General features: G+C 41.2%; 1 protein-coding gene across 1 annotated transcript; it reads left to right on the forward strand.

Moving 5' to 3' along the window:
• On the forward strand, positions 1-6,762 carry LOC143212829 (uncharacterized). Its single transcript, XM_076432042.1, has 8 exons — positions 1-213; positions 705-824; positions 946-1,063; positions 1,181-1,314; positions 4,051-4,605; positions 4,681-4,813; positions 4,895-6,173; positions 6,624-6,762. Exons 1-5 carry the CDS (start codon positions 4-6, stop codon positions 4,060-4,062), a joined length of 594 nt encoding a protein of 197 aa, XP_076288157.1. The 5' UTR covers positions 1-3; the 3' UTR covers positions 4,063-4,605; positions 4,681-4,813; positions 4,895-6,173; positions 6,624-6,762.
• The last annotated feature ends 18,853 nt before the right edge of the window (positions 6,763-25,615 follow it).

A 25,615-nucleotide genomic window follows, 5' to 3' on the forward strand; every position in this document is an offset into this window, starting at 1 on the left:
TTAATGCTACCGAGGTGTAGTCGCGTGTTATCACAAACTTTCCATACAGTCAGTTTTCTAACGTTCAACGAGATGGAGGTGTTTCGGATGAACTTCAGTCTATACTCTTCTGTGTTGTGCTTTACTGCGCTCTGGCCGTATGACGAATCTCTACTAGGAAAGATTCAGAGGGTCACGATTTCTGTGTTTTATCTCACTCTCTTAGCGATACAGGTAATTATGATTTGATTATTTATTAGATTTGTGCTATTGGAGTGATTGGAGACATTCCCACAGTTTAATTATGAAGAATTTATGTCGAACGCGACACGAAAATGGCAAAACCTCGTCAGTGTTACTACAATTTTCGAAAAAGTTTATAGTATAGTTGACCTTGACGGTTATTGTCGTTTTTTTACACGATTTCGTCAGTCGCCGGTAACGTGAGCTTCTATCTAAACGAACCAATCTCACCTTAAATTTTCTGAATCTGAAATAACGGCGTTGCTAAAAAACAGTAGTTTTCTAGCACCATCTACTACCCAAATAGAGGGGCCAGTTTGCGACCTTTTTAAGACTGCAACATGGAAAGTTACCAGCTAGATACCGAGCATTGCCGATCTTGCTGCTATAATGTTGCTATTTTTAGTTTGTTCTACGTTAGCCAGCCACCTTCTCGTTTCATGTAAAATTAGTATCAACTGTTATCCCGGTTATTTGTTCAGATATCGACGCTAAGATGGGTAGAAAAATCACTGTACAATGTACTGATGATGTTATCGTTCACTTGCCCAATGACACTGTATTTTCTACGGTACGTTGGCTTTGCGGTCAACCGTCCATTAGTAAGTTACAGAACACGTTCACTATCGTTTAGTAATATTAATGTTATTATTATATTCGTTATACAACACACAACTTGTGTAATCTTAACATCACGTTACATGTCCTCCTATATGTCTCTAGATGAGAGCTGTGTTCGATAGTTTTTCAAACGATTATAGCGTGACGAAAGATCCTGTCGAATTGGACATATTTGCGAGGCAAATAAAAGGGGCGAAACGCGTGATCTTAGCATTTTTAGGTATTGATACTGAACAGATTTTTTATACACTTTCATATGTATAACCATGAATTGTCTTGCCTTGGTCCCAAAGATATGTCCATCGCAGAAATCAATTAATGAAACCCTGAATTCCAGGCCTAACGGCTGTACTAATAGGATACATGTCTGTGTTAGTACTGATTCCCACAATACTACGCCTTGGTACGCAACTCCAATATCTGCACATATTCGGATTCTTCTATCCTGAGATAAACCGGCAAACTGATTGGGTTAGCATTTTTTTCGTATTCGTTAACATGATGGGTCTCCTATCGATAGCAAGCACGGAATCGGCCGTCGCTGTGATGTCTGCCTATGTGTGTTCACTGCTTGAAATTGCCAGGTATCTTGGAACTATATCTCCAAACTTATGTTCAGCAATCTCATTTTCGCTTGTACCATACGAACCTCATAGGAATAACGATTGGCATCAGTGATCACTTGCCCCAGTAAACAAAATGCTCGATTTTGGACGGCAGTTGCGTCCTCAGAATTATTGCTTTCTGCTGACAGAAAGAGCAGGCAGCAGCTCGGGCAGTACTGATTCTGCGTCGCACTAATACTAGTGCCACATATGAGGTACCTCGCCTGTGTTAGTTTTATGTGCAGCCATCTTGCGAGGGCAGAATTGTGGGCAGTACTGCCCGAGAAGCTGACCGCAGCTTGTGGCGACACGCCGCACAGTGGGGTGTTTGGCCCGAAAAAGTGGAAAAAAGTCGATATCTAAATTTTTGCGTATGGCATAAAATTTTTGTTGTTCGTTGTAGTTAAAGGTCTGAAGAATAGGGCTGCAATAGTGTTTTTTCTATTTGTACACCCGTGAAGTAGTAAATTTCATGGAAAGTCGAGAGACTTTAAGGCGCGCTTGGCGTTCTTAAACAGTCTCCAAGACAGCGTCTGTTCATTGGCGATTTTCAAGTGTTTGAAGGAAAGTTCTGTTATTTCTTGTATTACAAAAGTTGTTCAGGTAGGTATACAGAGCACTTTCGCATAGATTTTATTTTGTTATCATCTAAATTAGTACAGTTATTAATATTTGAATATTACCAATCATTCTGTAAGCTTTTTAAAGATTACAAAACTTTATTGACAATTTTGTTATACTATTGCTCGAGATTGCGTGCTCTTTTTGGTGTCATTACATTCGGTAAAGATTCGTGATTATAAGTCAAGAAAGTTTAAATCCGAATATGTCCGAATTCAAATTTTATAGCCTATTTAGTATTAAGCGTTTAACAGCATTTCGCGTACGCCTGCATGTTCGGCTACGCTTGGCCTCAAATGAAGAAGAAATATTATCCGAGGAAGAAATTTCTGATGTGTTTTCGGATGAAAATTAATGGTAATAATTTTAAAATGTTCTTACAATATATACATATACCGGGTGAGTCATTCAGAGTGAAACAGACGTATATCTCCGAAATTAAGCATTTTGCTTAAAAAATGTTTCAGACAAAAGTTGTATGGTTTCGAGAGGGCCATAAAACGGCGTCATTGATTTGACCTTGGATAGTCGTTTGAAAATCACGCGAAGGTCATCTTCAATTTCTTAAATAGAAAACCCTATTTTTTATTGCATATTATTGTAACTTGTTTTCAGAGCTTTCCAAAACGCTATAATACAATATTTTTTTCTTAAATACTTTTCAAGTTATAATAGTGCAAATATTCCACTATCGCCTCGCTTTTTCAGGGGTTCTCGATAATCTGAGAAAAAAATGTTTCGAACAAAAGAGGAACAGTATTCAGTCGTCTACAAATTTCAATATATAAAAGTTAAAAAAAATTTGTTTTTTTCCAAAAAATTGATGTAAATTTGATTTTTTAAATATTAAAATGAATTTTGGATTTCATAATGTTGTAGCTGATCTTGAGACGAATCCAACGGTATATAATATTATAACCTCGAGTCTATAAATAACGCTAAAATAGTTTTTTCCACTTTTTCAGTCCAAATACGCCAATGTGCGCCGTGCCAGCATGAAGCTGGCATCTGCGTCTGAATAAATATCGCTTTATGCTGGCAGGGTGCGCTGTTCAAAATTGAGCATATTCCAAGCATCCTGAGCTTCGAGCTCGTTCTGCCAGCGTAATGCTTGCTAGCTGCTGACATCGTACGATTGCAGGCTGGGCTCGATTTCTGCTTGAGGCAGGCCTGGCTGACTGGGTGATTGCACCACTAAGTACTTTTTTGCTCCGGAGCATGAATACCGTCATAAATTGCTATTATGTGGTCGCAGAACCACATTTTCTTTATGTTGGGAGACGCAATTCTTGCTTGAAGCTGAAGATAAGTTATTCCAGACCGAATCACAACTATCTGAGGCTGATGGACTGACTTGAACTAATAGGCTGCCTTAGTAATAGGAAGAGCTAGGCACAGAGGTCTTTCCATAGAGGTCTTTCTAGTCCTAGGGGTGATGGCGGGGGGTCAATAGAGGTCCTTCTAAGCTTGGGGTGGTGTGGAGAGGAGTGAGGGAGCTCCATGGAGGCCTGTCTAGGTCCTAAATGGATCCACAGAGGTCTACCTAAGTCAGGCATGGTCAGAAATAGCACGTGTGCTAGGGATTCTAAGGGAATACAGGTGGAATACCCCCCCTTCTCGCGGCCGCGTGTCTCGATCCCCGTGGCGGCCATAGTGCTCGGAGCAACTACGGCCGCGAAGGTGATTGAGACGCGCGGCCGGGAGAAGTGGGAGTATTCCACGGCTATTCCTTGAGAACCCCTAGCACGCGTGCTATTTCTGGCCATGCCTGATCTAGGTCATGTAAGTCCTAAGGAAGTCTACAAAGGTCTCTCTAGTTCTTCGGATAGTCACCTTTTGTGCCTCTCATAGCCATAGTCATAGTCGTAGCGTTCCGCTTTTTCTTAGTACATAGCTGGTGGAGCATAGACTTCGCTGTTAAATACCGTAGATTCGGTATAACATGTTATAAGAGGTTTAAGTGTATCTTAATTGGTTTCAGTTACCGAGTTGAGTTAGCAATCGACAACGTGGTACACTCAAATACATCAGAGCTAATACAAGTACGACCAGTTGTGGACCTACACAAACGAGCTGCTGCGTTGGTATCTTCATCCAGATATTGCAACATTACTGTTTATTTCATTGTATTTTGTATTACAACTTTTATATTTTTTCACCTTGCAACGATCAATGGTCGACGCTGACAACTAAACGTTGGAAATTCATTAATATAGCAGGGTCGATGATATCTTGAACAACCTGATGGTGTCGTATTTAATAACGGTTCTCACAGTTGTCATTTCGTTCGCTTTGAACTTATACCGTGTAAGCATCACAGAAAGCATTCGCGAATTATTCGGCGGCAAAGCACTGTAACGAAACAATTTCTATTTTGTACATATGCGAAGCTGCTTTTGGCAGTACAGAACCCGAAAGATTTCGCGAATCTGTTTTTCTCCGTCAACGACGTTCTGTTACACTTTGTCATCATGTATTTGACCAATTTAAGTGGACAGAGAGTGATAAACACTAGCTCGTACATTTTCAATAAAATGTGAGTTTAACAGTTTAAACATGTAATTCATGTTTCATATATGACAGATAAGTAATCACTGTTCTATGAAAATAGATGCAGCTCGGCATGGTACTGTATCCCGTTACGATCACAGAAAATATTATTATTCATGCTGATGAGAAGCATGAATGAAATACGCTGTAACTTGGGGTGTTTGTACGATCTGGGTTACGAGGGTTTCTCGATGGTAATTAACTGCGTCTAGTTAACAGAGTAACAAATCCACGAATCAGGTCAGGAAAAGAAACTATGATATTTCTTTTTGTAGATGATGAGCACATCTTTCTCATATTTCACTGTTATGTGCTCGACCCAGTGAAAACGAAACGTTGACCAACAGGCGACTCCTCGAGAGATAAGTATGGAATTATAGGTATTATGGAACGAGACACAACAGATCCTGAGCACATCCTGAAGAGCCGCACTTGTGTCAATTCTCTGAACTAGAACTTGCTTGTACCTAGCTGTGCTCTCTATAATAAAAAGTAAACTATTTTTGCCATTTGATGTTGTGCCAAAAGATTTTAGTTCAAATCACTACAGTTTACAACTAGATTACTTACTTAAACTAGATACAACCCTTACAATACAAACCAAAAAGCTGCCAGGCTAATTATACGGCACCACAGAATATTCTACCACAAAATTCCAATCCCACCAAGTCGAAATAATATGTTAGATATTACTAATCTGATTGCGAATATGAATGGAGCCACAATAGAAGAAATCCACAAATTCGAAAGAAGCTGCTCACGGACAGCCCTACACATATACAGAAACACTCGCAACAAAACACTCTACAACAATGCCGACGTCCCCCGCATAGACAACCACCTCATAAAACTGACACGTGACTGATGTGAAAACTGTTTTGTGCCTGCAACAATTGCTTCAAAGCGACAGCAAGACAATCCACGAGAGAAGAACATCGATTTCTTCTAGACAACTCGCAAAAAAAGGAAATACATTTACGCAAGAAAATTCACTGGTAAAAGGAGATAGATAAATGTGCAATGTGTAGTTTGAAATTCTATAAAAGTTATACTCGCGTGCTGGCTGGTGTTTTTGTAGTTGTATGCGTGCACAGTCCCCACGATTTTCGAGCCTATGCTGAAACGATATGCACACTCGCAGGTACATAGAATCAACAATGCTAAAGCAGTGAATTTTGCTGGTTAATTATTAATGGGAAAGAAATAAGAGAAAAGAAGGTGAGAATGAAGACGACCATGAATGTTTGATGCTACCTCAAGACAGGTATTGACGCCAGTCGATACCGGTCGGAAGTACGTAATTTGCGCCAATTTATAGTGGAAGTGGGACCGCGTGTATGATTAATGCTACCGGGATGTACTGGCGTCTTATCACAAACTTTCCATACAGTCAGTTTTCTAACGTTCAACGAGATGGAGGAGTTTCGGAAGAACTTCAGTCTATACTCTTCTGTGCTGTGTTGTACTGCGCTATGGCCTTACGACGAATCTCTATTAGGAAAGATTCAGAGGGTCACGATTCCTGTGTTTTATCTCAGTCTCTTAGGGATACAGGTAATTATGATTTGATTATTTATTAGATTTGTGCCATTGGAGACATTCCCACATTTTAATTATGAAAAATTCATGTCGAACGCGACACGAAAATGGCAAAACCTCGTCAGTCTTACTACTGTTTTCTAGTATCGTACCAAAACCCAATTAGAAATTTTTATCAGAAAAAGTTGCCCTTGTCGATTTTTTACACGATTTCATCAGGTGTCATGAAAACCGTAGTTTTCTAGCATCATCTGCCCAAATAGAGGAGCCAGTTAGCGAACTTGTTAAGACTGCAACATGGAAAGTATCCATCTAAATTTTTCAGCATTGTCGGTTTTACTGCTACAATGTTGCCATTTTCGACCTGTTCTGAGTCAGCCAGCCATCTTCTCCTTTCATGTAAAATTAGTATCCACTTTATTAGTATCCTGGTTATTTGTTTAAAACGAATGAAATGTTGTTCAGATATCGACGCTAAGATGGGTAGAAAAATCACTGTACAATGTACTGATGATGTTATCGTACACTTGCCCAATGGCAATGTTTTTTCTACGGTACGTTGGCTTTGCTGTCAACCTTCCATTAGTAAGTTACAGAACACATTAACTATCGTTTAGTAATGTTAATATAATTATTAAATTCGTTAAACAATACATAACTTGCGTAATCTTATCGTCTCCTTATATGTCCTCCTATATGTCTCTAGATGAGAGCTGTGTTCGATAGTTTCTCAAACGATTATAGTGCGACGAAAGATCCTGTCGAATTGGATATATACAAGAGGCAGATAATAGTGGCGAGACGGGTGATCTTAGCATATTTAGGTACTGATATTGAACAGATTTTTATAACATTTGATGTGTATGACGATGAGTTGTCTTGCCTTGGTCCTAAAAATCCATTCATCACAGAAACCAATTAATGAAACCCTGAATTCCAGGCCTAACGGCTGTACTAATAGGATACATGTCTGTGTTAGTACTGATTCCCACAATACTACGCCTTGGTACGCAACTCCAATATCTACGCATATTCGGATTCTTTTATCCTGAGATAAACCTTCAAACTGATTGGGTTAGCATTTTTTTCGTATTGGTTAACGGGATGGGTATCCTAACGCTAGCAAGCACGGAATCGGCAGTCTCTGTGATTACTGCCTATATTTGTGGACTGCTTGAAATTGCCAGGTATCTTGGAACTATATCTCCAAACTTATGTTCAGTCATCTCATTTTCGCTTGTAACATACGGACCTAATACGAATGATGATTGACATCGGCCATTGCTCACTAAATAGCCCCACCAAGGACTTTTTTGCTCCGGGGTATGAATATCGTCATAAATTGCTATTGTGTGGTCAATTCTAGCCGGAAGTTACCGTCGACCGAGTCACAAGTGTTTAGGCTTATAGACAGACTTGAACTAATAGGTTCACCGCATGGTAGTCTTTCTAGGTTCTAATGGGGGAGGGGAGAAATAGAAATCTCTTTAGGTCTTGGGTGGTGTGGTGGGGAGTGAGGAAGCTCTATAGGGACCCGTCTAGGTCCTAGAGGGGTACACTGGGGTCTACCTACATCATGTAAGTCCCCTAGGTCCTAAGATAGTCTATAAAGGTCTCTCTGATAGTCACTTTTTGTTTCTCCCATAGCCATAGCCATAGCCATAGTCGTTGCGTTCCTCTTTTTCTTAGCGGCTGGTGGAGCATGGGCTTCGCTGTTAAATACCGTCTGTTTCGTATTCCGTATTATAAGAGGTTTGACTGTATGTTAATTGTTTTCAGTTACCGAGTTGAGTTAGCAATCGACAACATGTTACACTCAACTACATCAGAGCTAATACAAGTACGACCAGTTGTGGAGCTACACAAACGAGCTGTTGCGTTGGTATCTTCGTTCAGATATTGCAACATTACTGATTCTTTCATTGTATTTTGTATTACAACATTTATATCTTTTCCATCATGCAACGATCAATGGTCGACGTTGACGACTGAAACGTTGGAAATTCGTTAATATAGCATGATCCATGAATTGACGGTCGAACAGTCGGTACCGTATTTAATAGCGGTTATCATAGCTATTCTTTCTTTGGCTTTGAACTTATACCGCGTAAGCATCACCGAATGCATTTGCTAATTAATCGGTGACAAAGCACTTCTTTTAAACAATACGTAACGAAAAAATTTCTATTTTGTATATATGCGAAGCTTCTTTTGGCAGTACAGAACCCGCAAGACTTCGCGAATCTTTTTTTCTCCTTCAACAGCGTTCTGTTACACCTTTTGTTGATGTATATGACCAATTTATGTGGACAGAGAATGATAAACACTGGCGGGTGCATTTTCAATAAATTGTAAGTCTAACCGTTGTAATAATACCATGTAATTCATTTTTCATATATGAGAGATAAGTAATGTAATATCATTGTTCTATGAAAACAGATGCAGTTCGTCATGGTACAGTATACCGTTACGATCACAGAAAATATTATTATTCATGCTAATGAGAAGCATGAATGGTATACGTATCAACATAGGTGGTTTGTATGATGGTGGTTTCGAGGGTTTCTCGATGGTAATTAACAGCGACCAGTTAACAGAGTAACAATATACACAGATCAGTTCAGGAACAAAAATCTATGATGTTTCTCTTTGCAGTTGATGAGCACATCTTTCTCGTATGTCACTGTTATGTGCTCGATGCAGTGAAAACGTAACGTTGACTAACAGGTGACTCCTCGACAGATATGTATACTCTTATGGAACGAGACACAACAGATCCTGAGCACATCCTGAAGAGCCGCACTTGTGTCAATTCTCTGAACTAGATCTTGCTTGTACCTAGCTCTATTTAATAGAGAAATCTATTTTTGCCTTTTGATGTTGTTCCAAAAGATTTTAGTTCAAATCGCTACAGTGTACAACTAGATCACTTACTTAGACTCCCCAGTCAGCAAAAATGCTAGATTCTGGCCATGCCACAAAAGATCGCGTGGGCTCGTATATTGCCTCGACACCATCCCGGCACAAGTTGTCCTCGGCACAATGCTGGCTGCTCGGTCGATTTTAAGAGGATTTTAAGGGGAGGATTTTAAGAGGAGACTGACCGTTCGGCCAGTATAATGCCCGTTAGGTGGCCTCCGCACGCTGGGCTCGAGATGTGCCTCGACAGGCCTGGTTGACTGGGTCTAATAATAAAACATATTTCTGTCCAGATCTTATTGCTCTATTTGTTTTTTATTAAAATATGCATTTGCATAAACATCCGGAGTCTACTAATCATCCCGTCAGCCAGGCCTGCCTCGAGCAGATATCGAGCCCATCTGTCGGGCAGAATCCAGGACTGAGCGGCCAGCATTGTGTCCGAGTAGCTTCTGCCGGTGCCGGGCTGGACAGATTCCCGGTCTTTCTGTCAGCAGAAACCGCATCCTATGCGCGCGTAGATACCCGTCCAAAATCGAGCATTTTGCTTACTGGACAGATGAATAATCATCTACGCTGCCGCTGTATCGTGGACTGTGAAGACACAGCCACAATAGAAGAAATCCGAGAATTCGAAAGAAGCTGCCTACGGACAGCCCTACACTCTACACATATACAGCAACACTCGCAACAAAACACTCTACAACAATGCCGACGTCCCCCGCATAGACAACCACCTCAGAAAACTGACACGTGACTGATGTGAAAACTGTTCTGTGCCTGCAACAATTGCTTCAAAGCGACAGCAAGACAATCCGCGAGAGAAGAACATCGATTTCTTCGAGACAATTCGCAAAAAAAGGAAATACATTTACGCAAGAAAATTCACTGGAAAAGGAGATAGATAAATGTGCAATGTGTAGTTTGAAATTCTATAAAAGTCATACTCGCGTGCTGGCTGGTGTTTTTGTAGTTGTCTGCGTGCACAGTCCCCACGATTTTCGAGCCAATGCTGAAACGATATGCACACTCGTTAATTATTAATGGGAAAGAAATAAGAAAAAAGAAGGTCCGAACGAAGAGTACTATGAATGTTTGATGCTACCTCAAGACAGGTATTGACGTTAGTCGATACCGTACGGAAGTACGTAATTTGCGCTAATTTGGAGCGGAGGTGAGACCGCGTGAATTATTAATGCTACCGAGGTGTAGTCGCGTGCTATCACAAACTTTCCATGCAGATATTTTTTTAACATTGAACGAAATGGAGGAGTTTCGGAAGCACTTCAGTATATACTCTTCTCTGTTGTGCTTTACTGCGCTCTGGCCGTATGACAAGTCTCTACTAGGAAAGATACAGAGAGTCACGGTTCCTGTGGTTCTTCTCAGCGCTTTAGTGATACAGGTAATCAAGATTAAATTATTATTAGATATGTGCCATTGGAGACATTCCCTCAATTTAATTATGAAGAGTTTATGTCAAACTCGACACGAAAATGGCAAAAACCTCGTCAGTGTTGCTACAGTGCTCTAGTATCGTACCAAAATCCAATTAAAAATTGTTGTCAGAAAAAGTTTATAGAATAGTTGACCTTGTCGGTTTTTGTCGGCATTTTTACAAGATTTCATCAGTTGTCGGTAACGTGGGACCTAAACGAATCAATCTTACCTTAAATTTTCTGAATCTGATATACCGGCCACAGGACTTATAGGGATCTTAAGTCTGTGTTCCAGCGTTGCTAAAAACCGTAGTTCTCTTTCACCATCTGCCCAAATAGAGTGGCCAGTTAGCGAACTTTTTTAAAAATGGAATTTACCAGCTGGATTTTCCCGCATTGCCGGTTGTACTGACACCGATGAGATACTCGTCGGCACCGACGAGATACTATTAAAGACTGCCAGCCCCTGTGTTATTCCGCGGGACCAGTAAGTGGGCGCGAGTGGGCGCGGGGATAACGTGAAAGTTACAGTGATCTGATATACCACATCGCTAAAAATTCTAAATAGTGCTAAAATAGTGCCAAAACATCGTCTGAAATATGGCGGAGAATGTAACATTTAATAATAATCGATATGGTTTCGTAATAATTCGCATTCACACCGATGCATCGCGACGAGAATCTCCTCAGTGGTCTTCTTTACCGACAAAATGCCGTCGTTGGCCTTCTGTTTACCGAAAAATTCGAGTCCTGCCAACTCCCATAAGGCTGGCAGTCTTTAACAGTATCTCGTCGGTGTCGTCGGTGTCGGTGCCTTCTGTTTGTCACTCGAGCCAGAATATGTCCTAGAGGGCGTAAGAGAACACCGAAATATTCGGGTGACACCAACTCCCGTAAGGCTGGCAGTCTTTAATAGATAGTACATATCTCGTCGGTGGTACTGGTACACTGTTGCCATTTTCAGTTTGTTCTAAGATAGCCAGCCACGTTTGAAAATTTCTACGGGACCACATTCCATAATAAACTCATAGAATTACGTTCAAATCTTTCGAATTTCGTGCTTCTTCCATTACGGTCCAAAATTTATCAGTTGTCGGTAACGTTGTCATTTTCAGTCTGTTCTAAGTTAGCCAGCCCCGTTCTCGTTTCATGTAAAATTAGTATCCACTGCTATCCTGGTTATTTGTTTAAAACGAATGAAATGTTGTTCAGGTATCGACGATAAGATGGGTAGAAAAATCACTGTACAATGTACTGATGATGTTATCGTACACTTGCCCCATGGCACTGTATTTTCTACGGTACGTTGGCTTTGCGGTCAACCGTCCGACAGTAAGTTACAAAACACATTAACTATCGTTTAGTATCGTTAATGTAATTATTATGTTCGTTAAACAACACACAACGTGCGTAATTTTATGTCCTCCTATATGTCTCTAGATGAGAGCTGTGTTCGACAGTTTCTCAAACGATCACAGCACGACGAAAGATCCTGTCGAATTGGATATATTCAAGAGGCAGATAATAGTGGCGAGACGCGTGATCTTAGCATATTTAGGTACTGATAGTGAACAGATTTTTATAAAATTTGATGTGTATGACGATGAGTTGTCTTGCCTTGGTCCTAAAAATCCATTCATCACAGAAACCAATTAATGAAACCCCGAATTCCAGGCCTAACGGCTGTACTAATAGGATACATAATTTTGGTAATACTGGTTCCCACAATACTACGCTCTAATAAGCAACTTCAATATCTACGCATATTCGGATTCTTCTATCCTGAGATGAGCCGGCAAACTGATTGGGTTAGCATTCTTTTCATATTCAGTAACGTGATGGGTCTCCTATCGATAGCAGGCACGGAATCGGCCGTCGCTGTGATGGCTGCCTATCTGTGCATACTGCTTGAAATTGCCAGGTATCTTGGAACTATTTCTCCAAACTTATATTCAGCAATCTCATCTTCTCTTGTACCATACGGACCTCATAGGAATGATGATTGGCATCGGTGATTGCTGACTCGATCATCCCACCAAGGACCTTTTTGCTTCGGGGTATGAATATCGTCATAAATTGCTATTGTGTCGTCAATTCTAGCCGGAAGCTGAAGAGATGTTACGGCCGGCCGAATCACAAGTGTTTAGGCTTATAGACAGACTTGAACTAATAGGCTCCCTTGGGGAAGAGCTAGGCGCAGTCTCATAGGGAGGTCTTTCTAGATCCTAGGGGAGGGGTCAATAGAGATCTCTCTAGGCCAGGAGTAATGTGGATGGGTGTAAGGGAGGTTCATAGGGTCCCGTGTAGGTCCTAGAGGGGTCCACAGAGGTCTACCTAGGTCATGTAAGTCCTATAGGTCTTAGGATAGTCCATAAAGCTCTCTCTACGTCTTGGGATTGTCACTTTTTGTGCCTTCCATAGCCATAGTCATAGTCGTAGCGTTCGTCTTTTTCTTAGTGGCTACTGGAGCCATGGGCTTCGCTGTTAACTATCGTATGTTTCGTATACCGTGTTATAAGAGGTTTGAGTGTTTGTTAATTGTTTTCAGTTACCGAATTGAGGTAGCAATCGACAACGTGGTACACTCAAATACATCAGAGCTAATACAAGTACGACCAGTTGTGGAGCTACACAAACGAGCTGCTGCGTTGGTATCATCGATCAGATATTGCAACAACATTGTGGTTTCTTTTATTGTATTTTATATTACAACTTTTATATCTTTTCCACTTTGCAACGATCGATGGTCGACGCTGACAACTGAAACGTTGGAAATTCGTTAATATAGCACGCGCGATGATATCATGAGCAACCTGATGGTGTCGTATTTAATAGCAATTCTCACAGTTGTCATTTCGTTCGCTGTGAACTTATACCGTGTAAGCATTACAGAAAACATTCGCGAATTAATCGGCAACAAAGCACTTCTGTTGAACAGAACGTAACGAAACAATTTCTATTTTGTACATATGCGAAGCTTCTTATGGCAGTACAGAACCCGCAAGACTTCGCGAATCTGTTTTTCTCCGTCAACGACGTTCTATTACACTTCGTCATCATGTATTTGAACAATTTAAGTGGACAGAGAATAATAAACACTAGCTCGTACATTTTCAACAAAATGTGAGTCGGACCGTTTAACCATGTAATTCATTTTTCCTATATGAGAGATAAATAATAAAATATCATTGTTTTGTGAAAACAGATGCAGTTCGTCATGGTACTGTATCCCGTTACGATCACAGAAAATATTATTATTCATGCTGGTGAGAAGCATGAAAGAAATGCACTGTGACCTCGGTGGTTTATACGATTTGGGTTTCGAGGGTTTCTCGATGGTAATCACGAGCATCCAGTTAACAGATTTGCGACCTTCGGATCAGGTCAGGAAAAGAAATCTATGATGTTTCTTTTTACAGATGATGAGCTCATCTTTCTCATATTTTACTGTTATGTGCTCGACCCAGTGAAAAACGAAACGTTGATAAGCAGTAGTGACTTTACACGAGTGAGAGTTTACATTAGCGATTTGTACTTCGTTAAATGTTTGTAAAAAGAATGATTGCGTTTGAGGAATAGAAAAAGGATTTTTATTCACAGAACTACGAATTTTCATGCCTAATAAAAATCTTCCTTTTCAATTCTTTTAATCTTCGCGATGTTTAAAACCGCAACTACCAGGTGTTATTATGAGTATACCCTCTCCATTTGTACCCTTTTACCTTCTGTTTTTAGACTCTGAAACAAATTCCTGGGCAAGGCTCCTGAGCCATTTACCTTAGAGGATTCGTCAAGGTACAATTTCTCCGAGATCACACCAGCCTCTACAACGCATAGTTCCATCGTGTCTCTACTCGACAGAAGTAAGGTACTGCAGAAAACAGTGTAGCGCGAGTGCCAATAACAGTCTTCTCGAGAGATAGGTGTAGTATGATAGAACGAGAAACAACGGATCCGGAGCACGTCCCGAAGAGTAGCATTTGTATCAATTCTCTGAACTAGAACTTGTAGCTGTGCTCTGTTTAATAAAGTAGTCAATTTTGCCACTCGATGCCGTTCCTATCCTGGAACCTTCTAATAAACCCATCCAAATGCGACACCATTTTATTTCATAAACCACTAAGATTCGTCAGCGGTACCAAGTGGTTCCGCATCAATAATTTCCGCATACAGATCCACGATGGCAACTCCATCCAACCAATACAAGGAAGCATTGAGACAATTAAGCGTACATCTAGAATACTTACTCAGACTCGATACACACCTCACAATACAAACCCAAAAAGCAACCAGGATATTTAAACAACACCATATTCTACCTAAAATTTTAACCCCACGGAGCCGAAATAATATGCTATTTATCACTAGACCACGGATTTTCATGCAAAATAAAAATGTAAAAATAAAAATTTATTTCATCCCTTAATCACTATTTAAAAACGACCTTACAATATTCTTTAATTTTTCTAATCCTTTACTTTTACTGTGTTGTATTTCATTCAACCAATGTCTTCATAAATGCGTAAAGATCCGCAGTCTGCTTATTACTAATCAATAGACTCCGGATATTTATGCACGATACATATTCGAAGCTGCTGGTGGCAGTACAGAACCCGCAAGATTTCGCGAATCTGTTTTTCTCTGTCAACGACGTTCTGTTACACTTTGTCATCATGTATTTGACCAATTTAAGTGAACAGGGTGGACCGCGATTCGTGCAGCCGAACGCGGCCCGGCCGCCTGGCCTGTCAATACCCGGTGTCGCTAACGTTTTCGCCCTTCTGGCGATGAGGAAATGCTAGACGACGTGACAACAGAAACACTCGCAACAAGCACTTGATAAGCAATGCAACACTCGACAACATTGCCGACGTCCCCCGCATAGACAACCACCTCATAAAATTGACACGTGGCTGATGTGAAAACTGTACTGTGCCTGCAACAATTACTTCAAAGCGACAGCAAGACAATCCCCACGTGAAGAAAATGGATTTCTTCGAGACAGCTCGCAAAAGAAGGGAATACATTTACGCAAGAAAATTCACTGGAAAAGGAGATAGATAAATGTGCAATGTGTACTTTGAAATTCTATAAAAGTCATACTCGCGTGCTGGCTGGTGTGATTGTAGTTGCCTGCGTGCACAGTCCCCACGATTTTCGAGCCAATGCTGAAACGATGTGCACACTCGTTAATTATTAATGGGAAAGAAATAAGAAAAAAGAAGGTCCGAACGAAGAGTACTATGAATGTTTGATGCTACCTCAAGACAGGTATTGACGTTAGTCGATACCGGTCGGAAGTACGTAATTTGCGCTAACTTATAGCAGAAGTGGGATCGCGTGAATGAATAATGCTAGCGAGGTGTAGTTGCATGTTATCACAAACTTTCAATACAGTCATTTTTCTAACGTTCAACGAGATGGAGGTGTTTCGGATGAACTTCAGTCTATACTCTTCTGTGTTGTGCTTTACTGCGCTCTGGCCTTACGACGAATCTCTACTAGGAAAGATTCAAAGGGTCACCCTTTCTGTGCTTTATCTCAGCCTCTTATGGATACAGGTAATGAAGATTTGATTATTTATTAGATTTGTGCCATTGGAGACATTCCCCCCAATTTAATTATATGAAGAATTCATGTCGAACGCGACACGAAAATGGCAAAACCTCGTCAGTGTTACTATGGTTTTCTACTATCATAATACCAAAACCCAATTACAAATTGTTATCGGAAAAAGTTTATAGAATAGTTGACCTTGTCGGTTTTTGTCGACAATTTTACGCGGTTCCTGTATTTGTTCTTTTTAACCCGAATGCCTCTACCATAAAATGCAACCTTTCATCTTTAATTTGATCCCTCAAACGTTTGAAAATTTCTACGGGACCACATTCCATAATAAACTCATAGAATTACGTTCAAATCTTTCGAATTTCGTGCTTCTTCAATTACGGTCCAAAATTTGTCAGTTGTCGGTAACGTTGTCATTTCCAGTCTGTTCTAAGTTAGCCAGCCCCCTTCTCGTTTCATGTAAAATTAGTATCCACTGCTATCCTGGTTATTTGTTTAAAACGAATGAAATGTTGTTCAGGTATCGACGATAAGATGGGTAGAAAAATCACTGTACAATGTACTGACGATGTTATCCTACACTTGCCATATAGCACTGTTTTTTCTACGGTACGTTGGCTTTGCGGTCAACCGTCCATTAGTAAGTTACAGAACACGTTCACTATCGTTTAGTAATATTAATGTTATTATTATATTCGTTATACATCATACAACTTGTGTAATCTTAACATCTCGTTACATGTCCTCCTATATGTCTCTAGATGAGAGCTGTGTTCGATAGTTTTTCAGACGATTATAGCGTGACGATAGATCCTGTCGAATTGGACATATTCGCGAGGAAAATAAAAGAGGCGAAACGCGTGATCTTAGCATATTTAGGTACTGATATTGAACAGATTTTTATAAAATTTGATGTGTATGACGATGAGTTGTCTTGCCTTGGACCTAAAAATCCATTCATCACAGAAACCAATTAATGAAAACCTGAATTCCAGGCCTAACGGCTGTACTAATAGGATACATGGTTGTGGTAATACTGGTTCCCACAATACTACGCTCTAATAAGCAACTTCAATATCTACACATATTCGGATTCTTCTATCCTGAGATGAGCCGGCAAACTGATTGGGTTAGCATTTTTTTCGTATTGGTTAACGTGATAGGTCTTCTGTCGATAGCAGGCACGGAATCGACCGTTGCTGTGATGTCTGCCTACCTGTGCGGACTGCTTGAAATTGCCAGGTATGTATCTTGGAACTATTTCTCCAAACTTATATTCAGCCATCACATTTTCGCTTGTACCATACGGACCTCATAGGAATGATGATTGGCATCGGTGATTGCTGACTCGATCATCCCACCAAGGACCTTTTTGCTTCGGGGTATGAATATCGTCATAAATTGCTATTGTGTCGTCAATTCTAGCCGGAAGCTGAAGGGATGTTACGGCCGGCCGAATCACAAGTGTTTAGGCTTATAGACAGACTTGAACTAATAGGCTCCCTTGGGGAAGAGCTAGGCGCAGTAATTGGGAGGTCTTTCTAGGTCCTAGGGGAGGGGTCAATAGAGATCCCTCTAGGCCAGGGGTGATGTGGAGGGGAATAAGGGAGGTTCATAGGGCCCCGTGTAGTTCCTAGAGGGGTCCGCAGCAGTGTCGCGAGATGAGGGGAATCACGGTGAGATGATGTACCCCCTCTCTGATGACCAGAGTAAAGTAATATGTGACACGTTGCGCGTGCGGGAACTTGTCTCCCCTTGTGTGCCGGTTTCGGCACTTTCTGGCGTCACTGGTTCGCATAGCTCTACCTAGGTCATGTAAGTCCTCTAGAACAGTGGTCCCCAACCCTCAAATGGTACCGGGTCGCTCAAGGAACATTAAATACAATTAAATTAAAATTATTAAATCAAAACAATCTAAAATATAAACAATCAACGTCCCCCTTCCTCAGCGGGTCACGGTAAAATGATCAAACGTTGACCGGTCCGCGGCGATAGGAAGGTTGAAGAGTACTGCTCTAGAAAGTTCTCTCTAGGTCTTTTGCGCCTTCCATAGCCATTGCCATAGTCGTAGCGTTCCTCTTTTTCTTAGTGGTTGATGGAGCATGGGCATTGCTGTTAAGAGGGCCGTCTCCTAGCAAACGACGGTCGCGCGTGAACTCACACACCGCTAGACCACGTATACGTACACGAGGATTGCAAGGGGGGGGGGGGGGTCCGGGCTTAGACCTCTGATTTCTCGATAATGCAAAGACGGGACTTTTTAGTAGTCAAAATCGCCAGATGAAAGATCAATCTACTGCGCTGTTTGGTCATAAGTCGTTCTTTTACGTTTCCGAGCAATGGTTTTGCAATATTTGGCTGCATGTTGCCCGTCAGAGAGCGCTGCAGTCACGCCGGCGTACTAGCCTGTACTAGCCTCTCCGACGGGCAACATGCAGCCGAATATTGCAAAACCATTGCTCAGAAACGTAAAAGAACGACTTTTGAGGCAAACAGCGTCAGTAGATTGATCTTTCATCTGGCGATTTTGACTACTAAAAAGTCCCGTCTTTGCATTATCGAGAAATCAGAGGTTTAAGCCCGGACCCCCTTGCAATCCTCGCGTACGTATACGTGGTCTAGCGGTGTGTGAGTGTACTCTAGCGGTGTGTGAGTTCACGCGCGACCGTCGTTTGCTAGGAGACGGCCCCCTTAAACATCGTATGTTTTGTATACCGTGTTATAAGAGGTTTCAGTGTCTGTTAATTGTTTTCAGTTACCGAATTGAGGTAGCAATCGACAACGTGGTACACTCAAATACATCAGAGCTAATACAAGTACGACCAGTTGTGGACCTACACAAACGAGCTGCTGTGTTGGTATCATCGATCAGATATTGTAAAAACATTGTGCTTTTTTTCATTGTATTTTGTATTACAACTTTTATATCTTTTCTATCTTGCAACTATCGATGGTCGACGTTGACAACTAATTCGTTAATATAGCAAGCTCGATGATATCTTGAGCAATCTGATGGTGTCGTATTTAATAGCGATTATCGCAGTTATTATTTCGTTCGCTACGACCTTATACCGTGTAAGCATCACAGAAAGCATTCGCGGTTCAATCGGCAATAATGCACTTCTGTTAAACAATACGTAACGAAACAATTTCTATTTTGTACATATGCGAAGCTTCTTATGGCAGTACAGAACCCGCAAGACTTCGCGAATCTGTTTTTCTCCTTCAACGAAGTTCTATTACACTTCGTCATCATATATTTGAACAATTTAAGTGGACAGAGACTGATAGATACTAGCTCGTACATTTTCAATAATATGTGAGTCGGACCGTTTAACCATGTAATTCATTTTTCCTATATGAGAGATAAATAATAAAATATCATTGTTTTGTGAAAACAGATGCAGTTCGTCATGGTACTGTATCCCGTTACGATCACAGAAAATATTATTATTCATGCTGGTGAGAAGCATGAAAGAAATGCACTGTGATCTCAGTGGTTTGTACGATTTGGGTTTCGAGGGTTTCTCGTTGGTAATTATGAGCATCCAGTTAACAGAGTTGCGACCTTCGGATCAGGTCAGGAAAAGAAATCTATGATGTTTCTTTTTACAGATGATGAGCACATCTTTCTCATATTTTACTGTTATATACTCCACCCAGTGAAAACGAAACGTTGACCAACAGGCGACTCCTCGAGAGATTGGTGCATACTCTTATGGAACGAGACACAACAGATCCTGAGCACATCCTGAAGAGCCGCACTTGTGTCAATCCTCTGAATTAGAACTTGCTTGTACCTATCTGTGCTCTCTATAATAAAGTAGTCTATTTTTCCCATTTGATGTTGTTCCAAAAGATTTTAGTTGAAATCGCTACAGTTCACAACTAGGTTACTTACTTAGACTCGATACAAACCTCACAATACGAACCGAAAAAGCTGCCAGACTAATTAGACGGCACCACAGAATATTTTTTTCTCCGCTTATTTTACGTCGCTTTGTAAACTCCTATTCAGGAGCAGGCTTGCCATATTCCGCGCGTGCCAGGACCCTTACCGCTGCGCCTCTCGCCAAGCTACTACGCTGAGCCCGCCCCACTCTTCCCACTAACACTGACGCGTACCGTTAACTTAGCTTGCTCCACGCGGTACGCGTCAGTGTTAGTGGGAAGAGTGGGGCGAGCTCAGCGTAGTAGCCGGGCGAGGGGCGCAGCGGTAAGGGGCCTGGCACGCGCGGAATATGTCAAGCCTGTTCAGGAGTTATTTCGCGACGGGTCCTACAGTTTTTATCACGGCTTCGGAGTCGGTAGACAAAATTCTTAACTCCAACTCCAACTCCGACTCCAACTCCTCTTTCTTTTTACCTCCGACTCCGAATCCGACACCGACTCCGACGCCGATTTCGACTCCGACGCCGATTTCGACTCCGACTCCGACTCCGACTCCGACTCCGACTCCGATTCCGCCTCCGACTCTCCAAATTGAAAAAATATGTACTCAAAATAATTAAGAGTTGCAATGAAACTGAATAAATAGTTGAAATATTGTATGAAAGTCTAAGAACATGGAACAGATAACTCTGATACAACACAACACGACTGTTACTTTCTCACTTTCAGGAAATAGTTAGAAAAAATACTACTACCATAACTTTAACTGTTTCTCCTCTACATAATGCCGAGGTATATACGTATACAATATGTCTATACTAGGTTCGAATATTAGCAAGTTATTTATGTATACTATTATTATGATTTATAAACAAAAGAGCCAGAGTTAGAGTCGGAGTCGATATATTTTTTTCCGACTCTGACTCCGACTCCGGGTGTCGATATATAGCTTTTTCTTACTCCAGCTCCGACTCCGGTGATCAGCAATTACTCCCAAACTCCGACTCCGACTCCGAAGCCCTGGTTTTTATAAGGTGGGTTCCGAACCACCTTGGGCACCACAGTTTACAGAACACATGGAGTATTTCCAGAGGTGCCGGCGTCGGGGATCGAACCCACCATAGAATATTCTACCACAAAATTCCAATCACACCAAACCGAAATAATATGTTACATATTACTAATCTGATTACGAATATGAATGGAGCCACAATAGAAAAAATCCACAAATTCGGAAGAAGCTGCCGACGGACAGCCCTACACATATACAGAAACACTCGCAACAAGCACTTGATAAGCAATGCAACACTCGACAATAAAGCCGACGTCCCGCGCATAGACAACCACCTCATAAAACTGACACGTGGCTGATGTGAAAACTGTTCTGTGCCTGCAACAATTGCTTCAAAACGACAGCAAGACAATCCGCGAGAGAAGAACATCGATTTCTTCGAGACAATTCGCAAAAAAAGGAAATACATTTACGCAAGAAAATTCACTGGAAAAGGAGATAGATAAATGTGCAATGTGTAGTTTGAAATTCTATGAGTCATACTCGCGTGCTGGCTGGTATTTTTGTAGTTGTCTGCGAGCACAGTCCCCACAATTTTCGAGCCAATGCTGAAACGATATGCACACTCGCAGTTACGTAGAATCAAGAATGGTAAAGAAGTGAATTTTGATGGTTAATTATTAATGGGAAAGAAATAAGAGAAAAGAAGGTCCGAATGAATAGTACTATGAATGTTTGATGCTACCTCAGGACAGGTATTGACGTGAGTCGATACCGGTCGGAAGTACGTAATTTGCGCTAATTTATAGCCGCGTGAAAGAATAATGCTACCGAGGTGTAGTCGCGTGGTATCATAAACTTTCCTTACAGACATTTTACGAGATGGAGGAGTTTCGGAAGCACTTCAGACTATACTCTTCTGTGTTGTGCTTTACTGCGCTCTGGCCGTATGACGAGTCTCTATTAGGAAAAATTCAGAGAGTCACGCTTCCTGTGGTTTTCCTCAGTGCTTTAGTGATACAGGTAATCAAGTCTAATTTATTATTAGATTTGTGCCATTGGAGACATTTCCATAATTTAATTATGAAGAATTTATGTCGAACGCGACACGAAAATGGCAATACCTCGTCAGTGTTGCCAAAACCCAATTACAAATTGTTATCGGAAAAAGTTTATAGAATGGTTGACCTCGTCGGTTTTTGTCGACAATTTTACACGGTTACTGTATTTCTTCTTTTTAACCCGAATGCCTCTACCATAAAATGCAACCTTTCATCTTTAATTTGATCCCTCAAACGTTTGAAAATTTCTACGGGACCACATGCTATAATAAACTCATAGAATTACGTTCAAATCTTTCGAATTTCGTGCTTCTTCCATTACGGTCCAAAATTTATCAGTTGTCGGTAACGTTGTCATTTCCAGTCTGTTCTAAGTTAGCCAGCCCCCTTCTCGTTACATGTAAAATTAATATTCACTGTTATCCTGGATATTTGTTTAAAACGAATGAAATGTGGTTCAGGTATCGACGCTAAAATGGGCCGAAAAATCACTGGACAATATACTGATGATGTTATCGTTGACTTGTCCAATGACACTGTATTTTCTACGGTACGTTGGCTTTACGCTCAACCGTCCAACAGTAAGTTACAGAACATATTAACTATCATTTAGTAATGTTAATGTAATATTTATATTCGTTAAACAACACACAACTTGTGTAAGCTTAACATCTCGTTATTGTATGTCCTCCTGTATGTCGCTAGGTAAGAGTTATGTTCGATAGTTTTGCAAACGATTATAGCGCGACGAAAGATCCTGTCGAATTGGACATATTCGAGAGGCACAAATTAAATGCGGAACGCGTGTTTTTAGTATTTTTAGGTAATAATACTAAACAGATTTTTATAAAATTTCAAAGATGTATGACGACGAGCTGTCTTACCTCGGTCCCAAAAATACGTCCATTGTAGAAATCAATTAATGAAACCCTGAATTCCAGGCCTAACGGCTGTACTACTAGGGTACTTCGTTGTAGTATTAGCAATACCCACAATACTACGCTCTAAAATGCAACTGCTGTATCTACACATATTCGGATTCTTCTATCCTGAGATGAGCCGGCAAACTGATTTGGCTAGCATTCTTATCATGTTCGTTATGGCAATGGGTCTCCTATCGATAGCAAGCACGGAATCAGCAATCGCTGTGACTTCTGCCTATCTGTGTGGAATGCTTGAAATCGCCAGGTATTTTGGAACTATTTCTCCAAACTCATGTTCAGCAATTTCATTTTCGCTTGGACCTCATAGAAATGATGATTGGCATCGGCGATTGCTCACTCGATAGCCCCACCAAGGGCTCTAGCTAGAAACTGAAGATAAGTTACCACCGATTAAATTACAACTGTCTAGGCTGATGGACAGATTCGAACTAATAGGCTACTTTGGGGAAGAACTACGCACAGTCATAGGGAGGGCCCATGGAGGCAGTGTCGCCAGGTCGCCAGCAATCGAGGGGAATCAAGTACCCCTCTTTGATGACCAGTCCAGTCTACGGCACGGACACCGTGGTCTACGGTCTTAGTGAGGGACGTTGGAGTGCTCGCATGGTGCTGCAATAGGATAGTGGAAGGGGAAAAGGAGGAGAGTAATCGAGGCTCGATTCAGCCTCAACTGGCGACACTGCATGGAGGCAGTGATGCCATATGAGGGGAATCACGGTGAGATGATGTATCCCCTCTTTGATGACCAGTCCAGTCTACGGCACGGACACCGTGGTCTACGGTCTTAGTGAGGGACGTTGGAGTGCTCACATGGTGCTGCAATGGGATAGTGGAAGGGGGAAAGGAGGAGAGTACATGATATCCGTTTGGATATCATTTGGCATCACTGCATGGAGGTCTTTCTAGATCTGGGGTGGTGTGGTGGGGAGTAAGGGAGCTCTAGGGGCCTGTCTAGGTCCTACAAGGCAGAGTTGGGCAAAATGTAATTTCATTTACAATTACAATTACTTACCAATTATTGTAATTTGAAATTGCAGAAATACAATTACAATTACATGTAATTGTAATTTGATCATTGTAAATATTTTGGCTGAACCAGTAATTGTAACTGTACAGTAATTGTGAAAGGAGTAATTGCAATTACTTAACACGATTACAGTAATTGTAATTGAGTTTAACAATTACTTCAGTGTAATTGTTCTTTTAAACGACTAATTTTTATGTTTTGGACCGCTTTTTTTAACCGCTTATTTGACCGCTTTCTTATTATAATTATAGTCCACTTTTGCACATGTAATTGAAGATGTAATTAAATACTCATGTAATTAATTACTGCCCAACTCTGCTACAGGGCTACACAGAGGTCTACCTACTGTCGGTCCAACGAGAGTTGGCACAGAGAAACTCGTAGGTACCACGTGGTATTCCTACTCCGCGCTACACATCCTCTGCGATTGGCCCAATCGCTTGACGAAGACAGCAAACGAGTATCTTGAGTGCGACTGCAATAGAGCGATGTGGTGTTGCCGAGCTCCTATGACAACCGTTCCCGCCAGAACCTGAGCGCAAGAGTGGGTTCCGCAGCCGAGCGACAGGAGTGGGGTCTCGCAGAACCACCTGCACCACACTAGCAAAATCTGTGCCAACTCTCGTTGGACGGACAGTACATCCAGTGCTTCGATTGTGCTCAAATTTCCTCGCGCATCCGCGGCGATTTCAGCCTCAGTAACGTAAGCTTCTCGATAAAATGGGGTTCCTCAAGCACCTCGCAGAATTTCTAAAAATTTATATGATTTGATTCTGAAAAATGAATGTATAACATGTCCGGTAAGATTATTTCGATACATTCCCGCCAATATAACTGCCTCAGGGCTTTGGCCACTCTGCTACCCAATGGTAGATACGTTATTGTTTCCTCGCGCCTGCGCGAAACATTTGGGCACAATCGCAGCACTGAGTACATCATGTAAGTCCTCTAGGTCCTAAGATAGTCTATAAAGGTCTCCCTAGGTCTGGATAGTCACTTTTTGTGCCTCACATAGCAATAGCCATAGTCGTAGCGTTCCTCTTTTTCTTAGCTACTGATGGAGTATAGGCTTCGCTGTTAAATACCGTATGTTCCGTATACCGTGTTATAAGAGGTTTCAGTGTCTGTCAATTGTTTTCAGTTACCGAATTGAGCTAGCAATCGACAATGTGGTACAGTCAAATACATCAGAGCCAATACAAGTACAATCAATTGTGGAGCTACACAAACGAGCAGCTGCGTTGGTATCATTGTTCAGATATTGCAACAACATTGCTGTTTATTTCATTGTATTTTGTATTACAATTTTTATATCTTTTCCATCTTGCAACTATTGATGGTCGACGCTGACAACTGAAACGTTGGAAATTCGTTAATATAGCACGCTCTATGATATGATGAACGCAATGATGGTGCCATATTTAATAGCGATTGTCGGAGTTATCATTTCGTTCGCTGTAAACTTATTCCGTGTAAGTATTACAGAAAACATTCGCGAATTAATCGGCAACAAAGCACTTCTGTTGAACAGAACGTAACGAAAGAATTTCTATTTTGTACATATACGAAGCTTCTTTTGGCAGTCCAGAAAATGGA

Source organism: Lasioglossum baleicum, chromosome 10, assembly GCF_051020765.1.
Source record: "Lasioglossum baleicum chromosome 10, iyLasBale1, whole genome shotgun sequence".
Lineage (NCBI taxonomy): Eukaryota > Metazoa > Arthropoda > Insecta > Hymenoptera > Halictidae > Lasioglossum > Lasioglossum baleicum.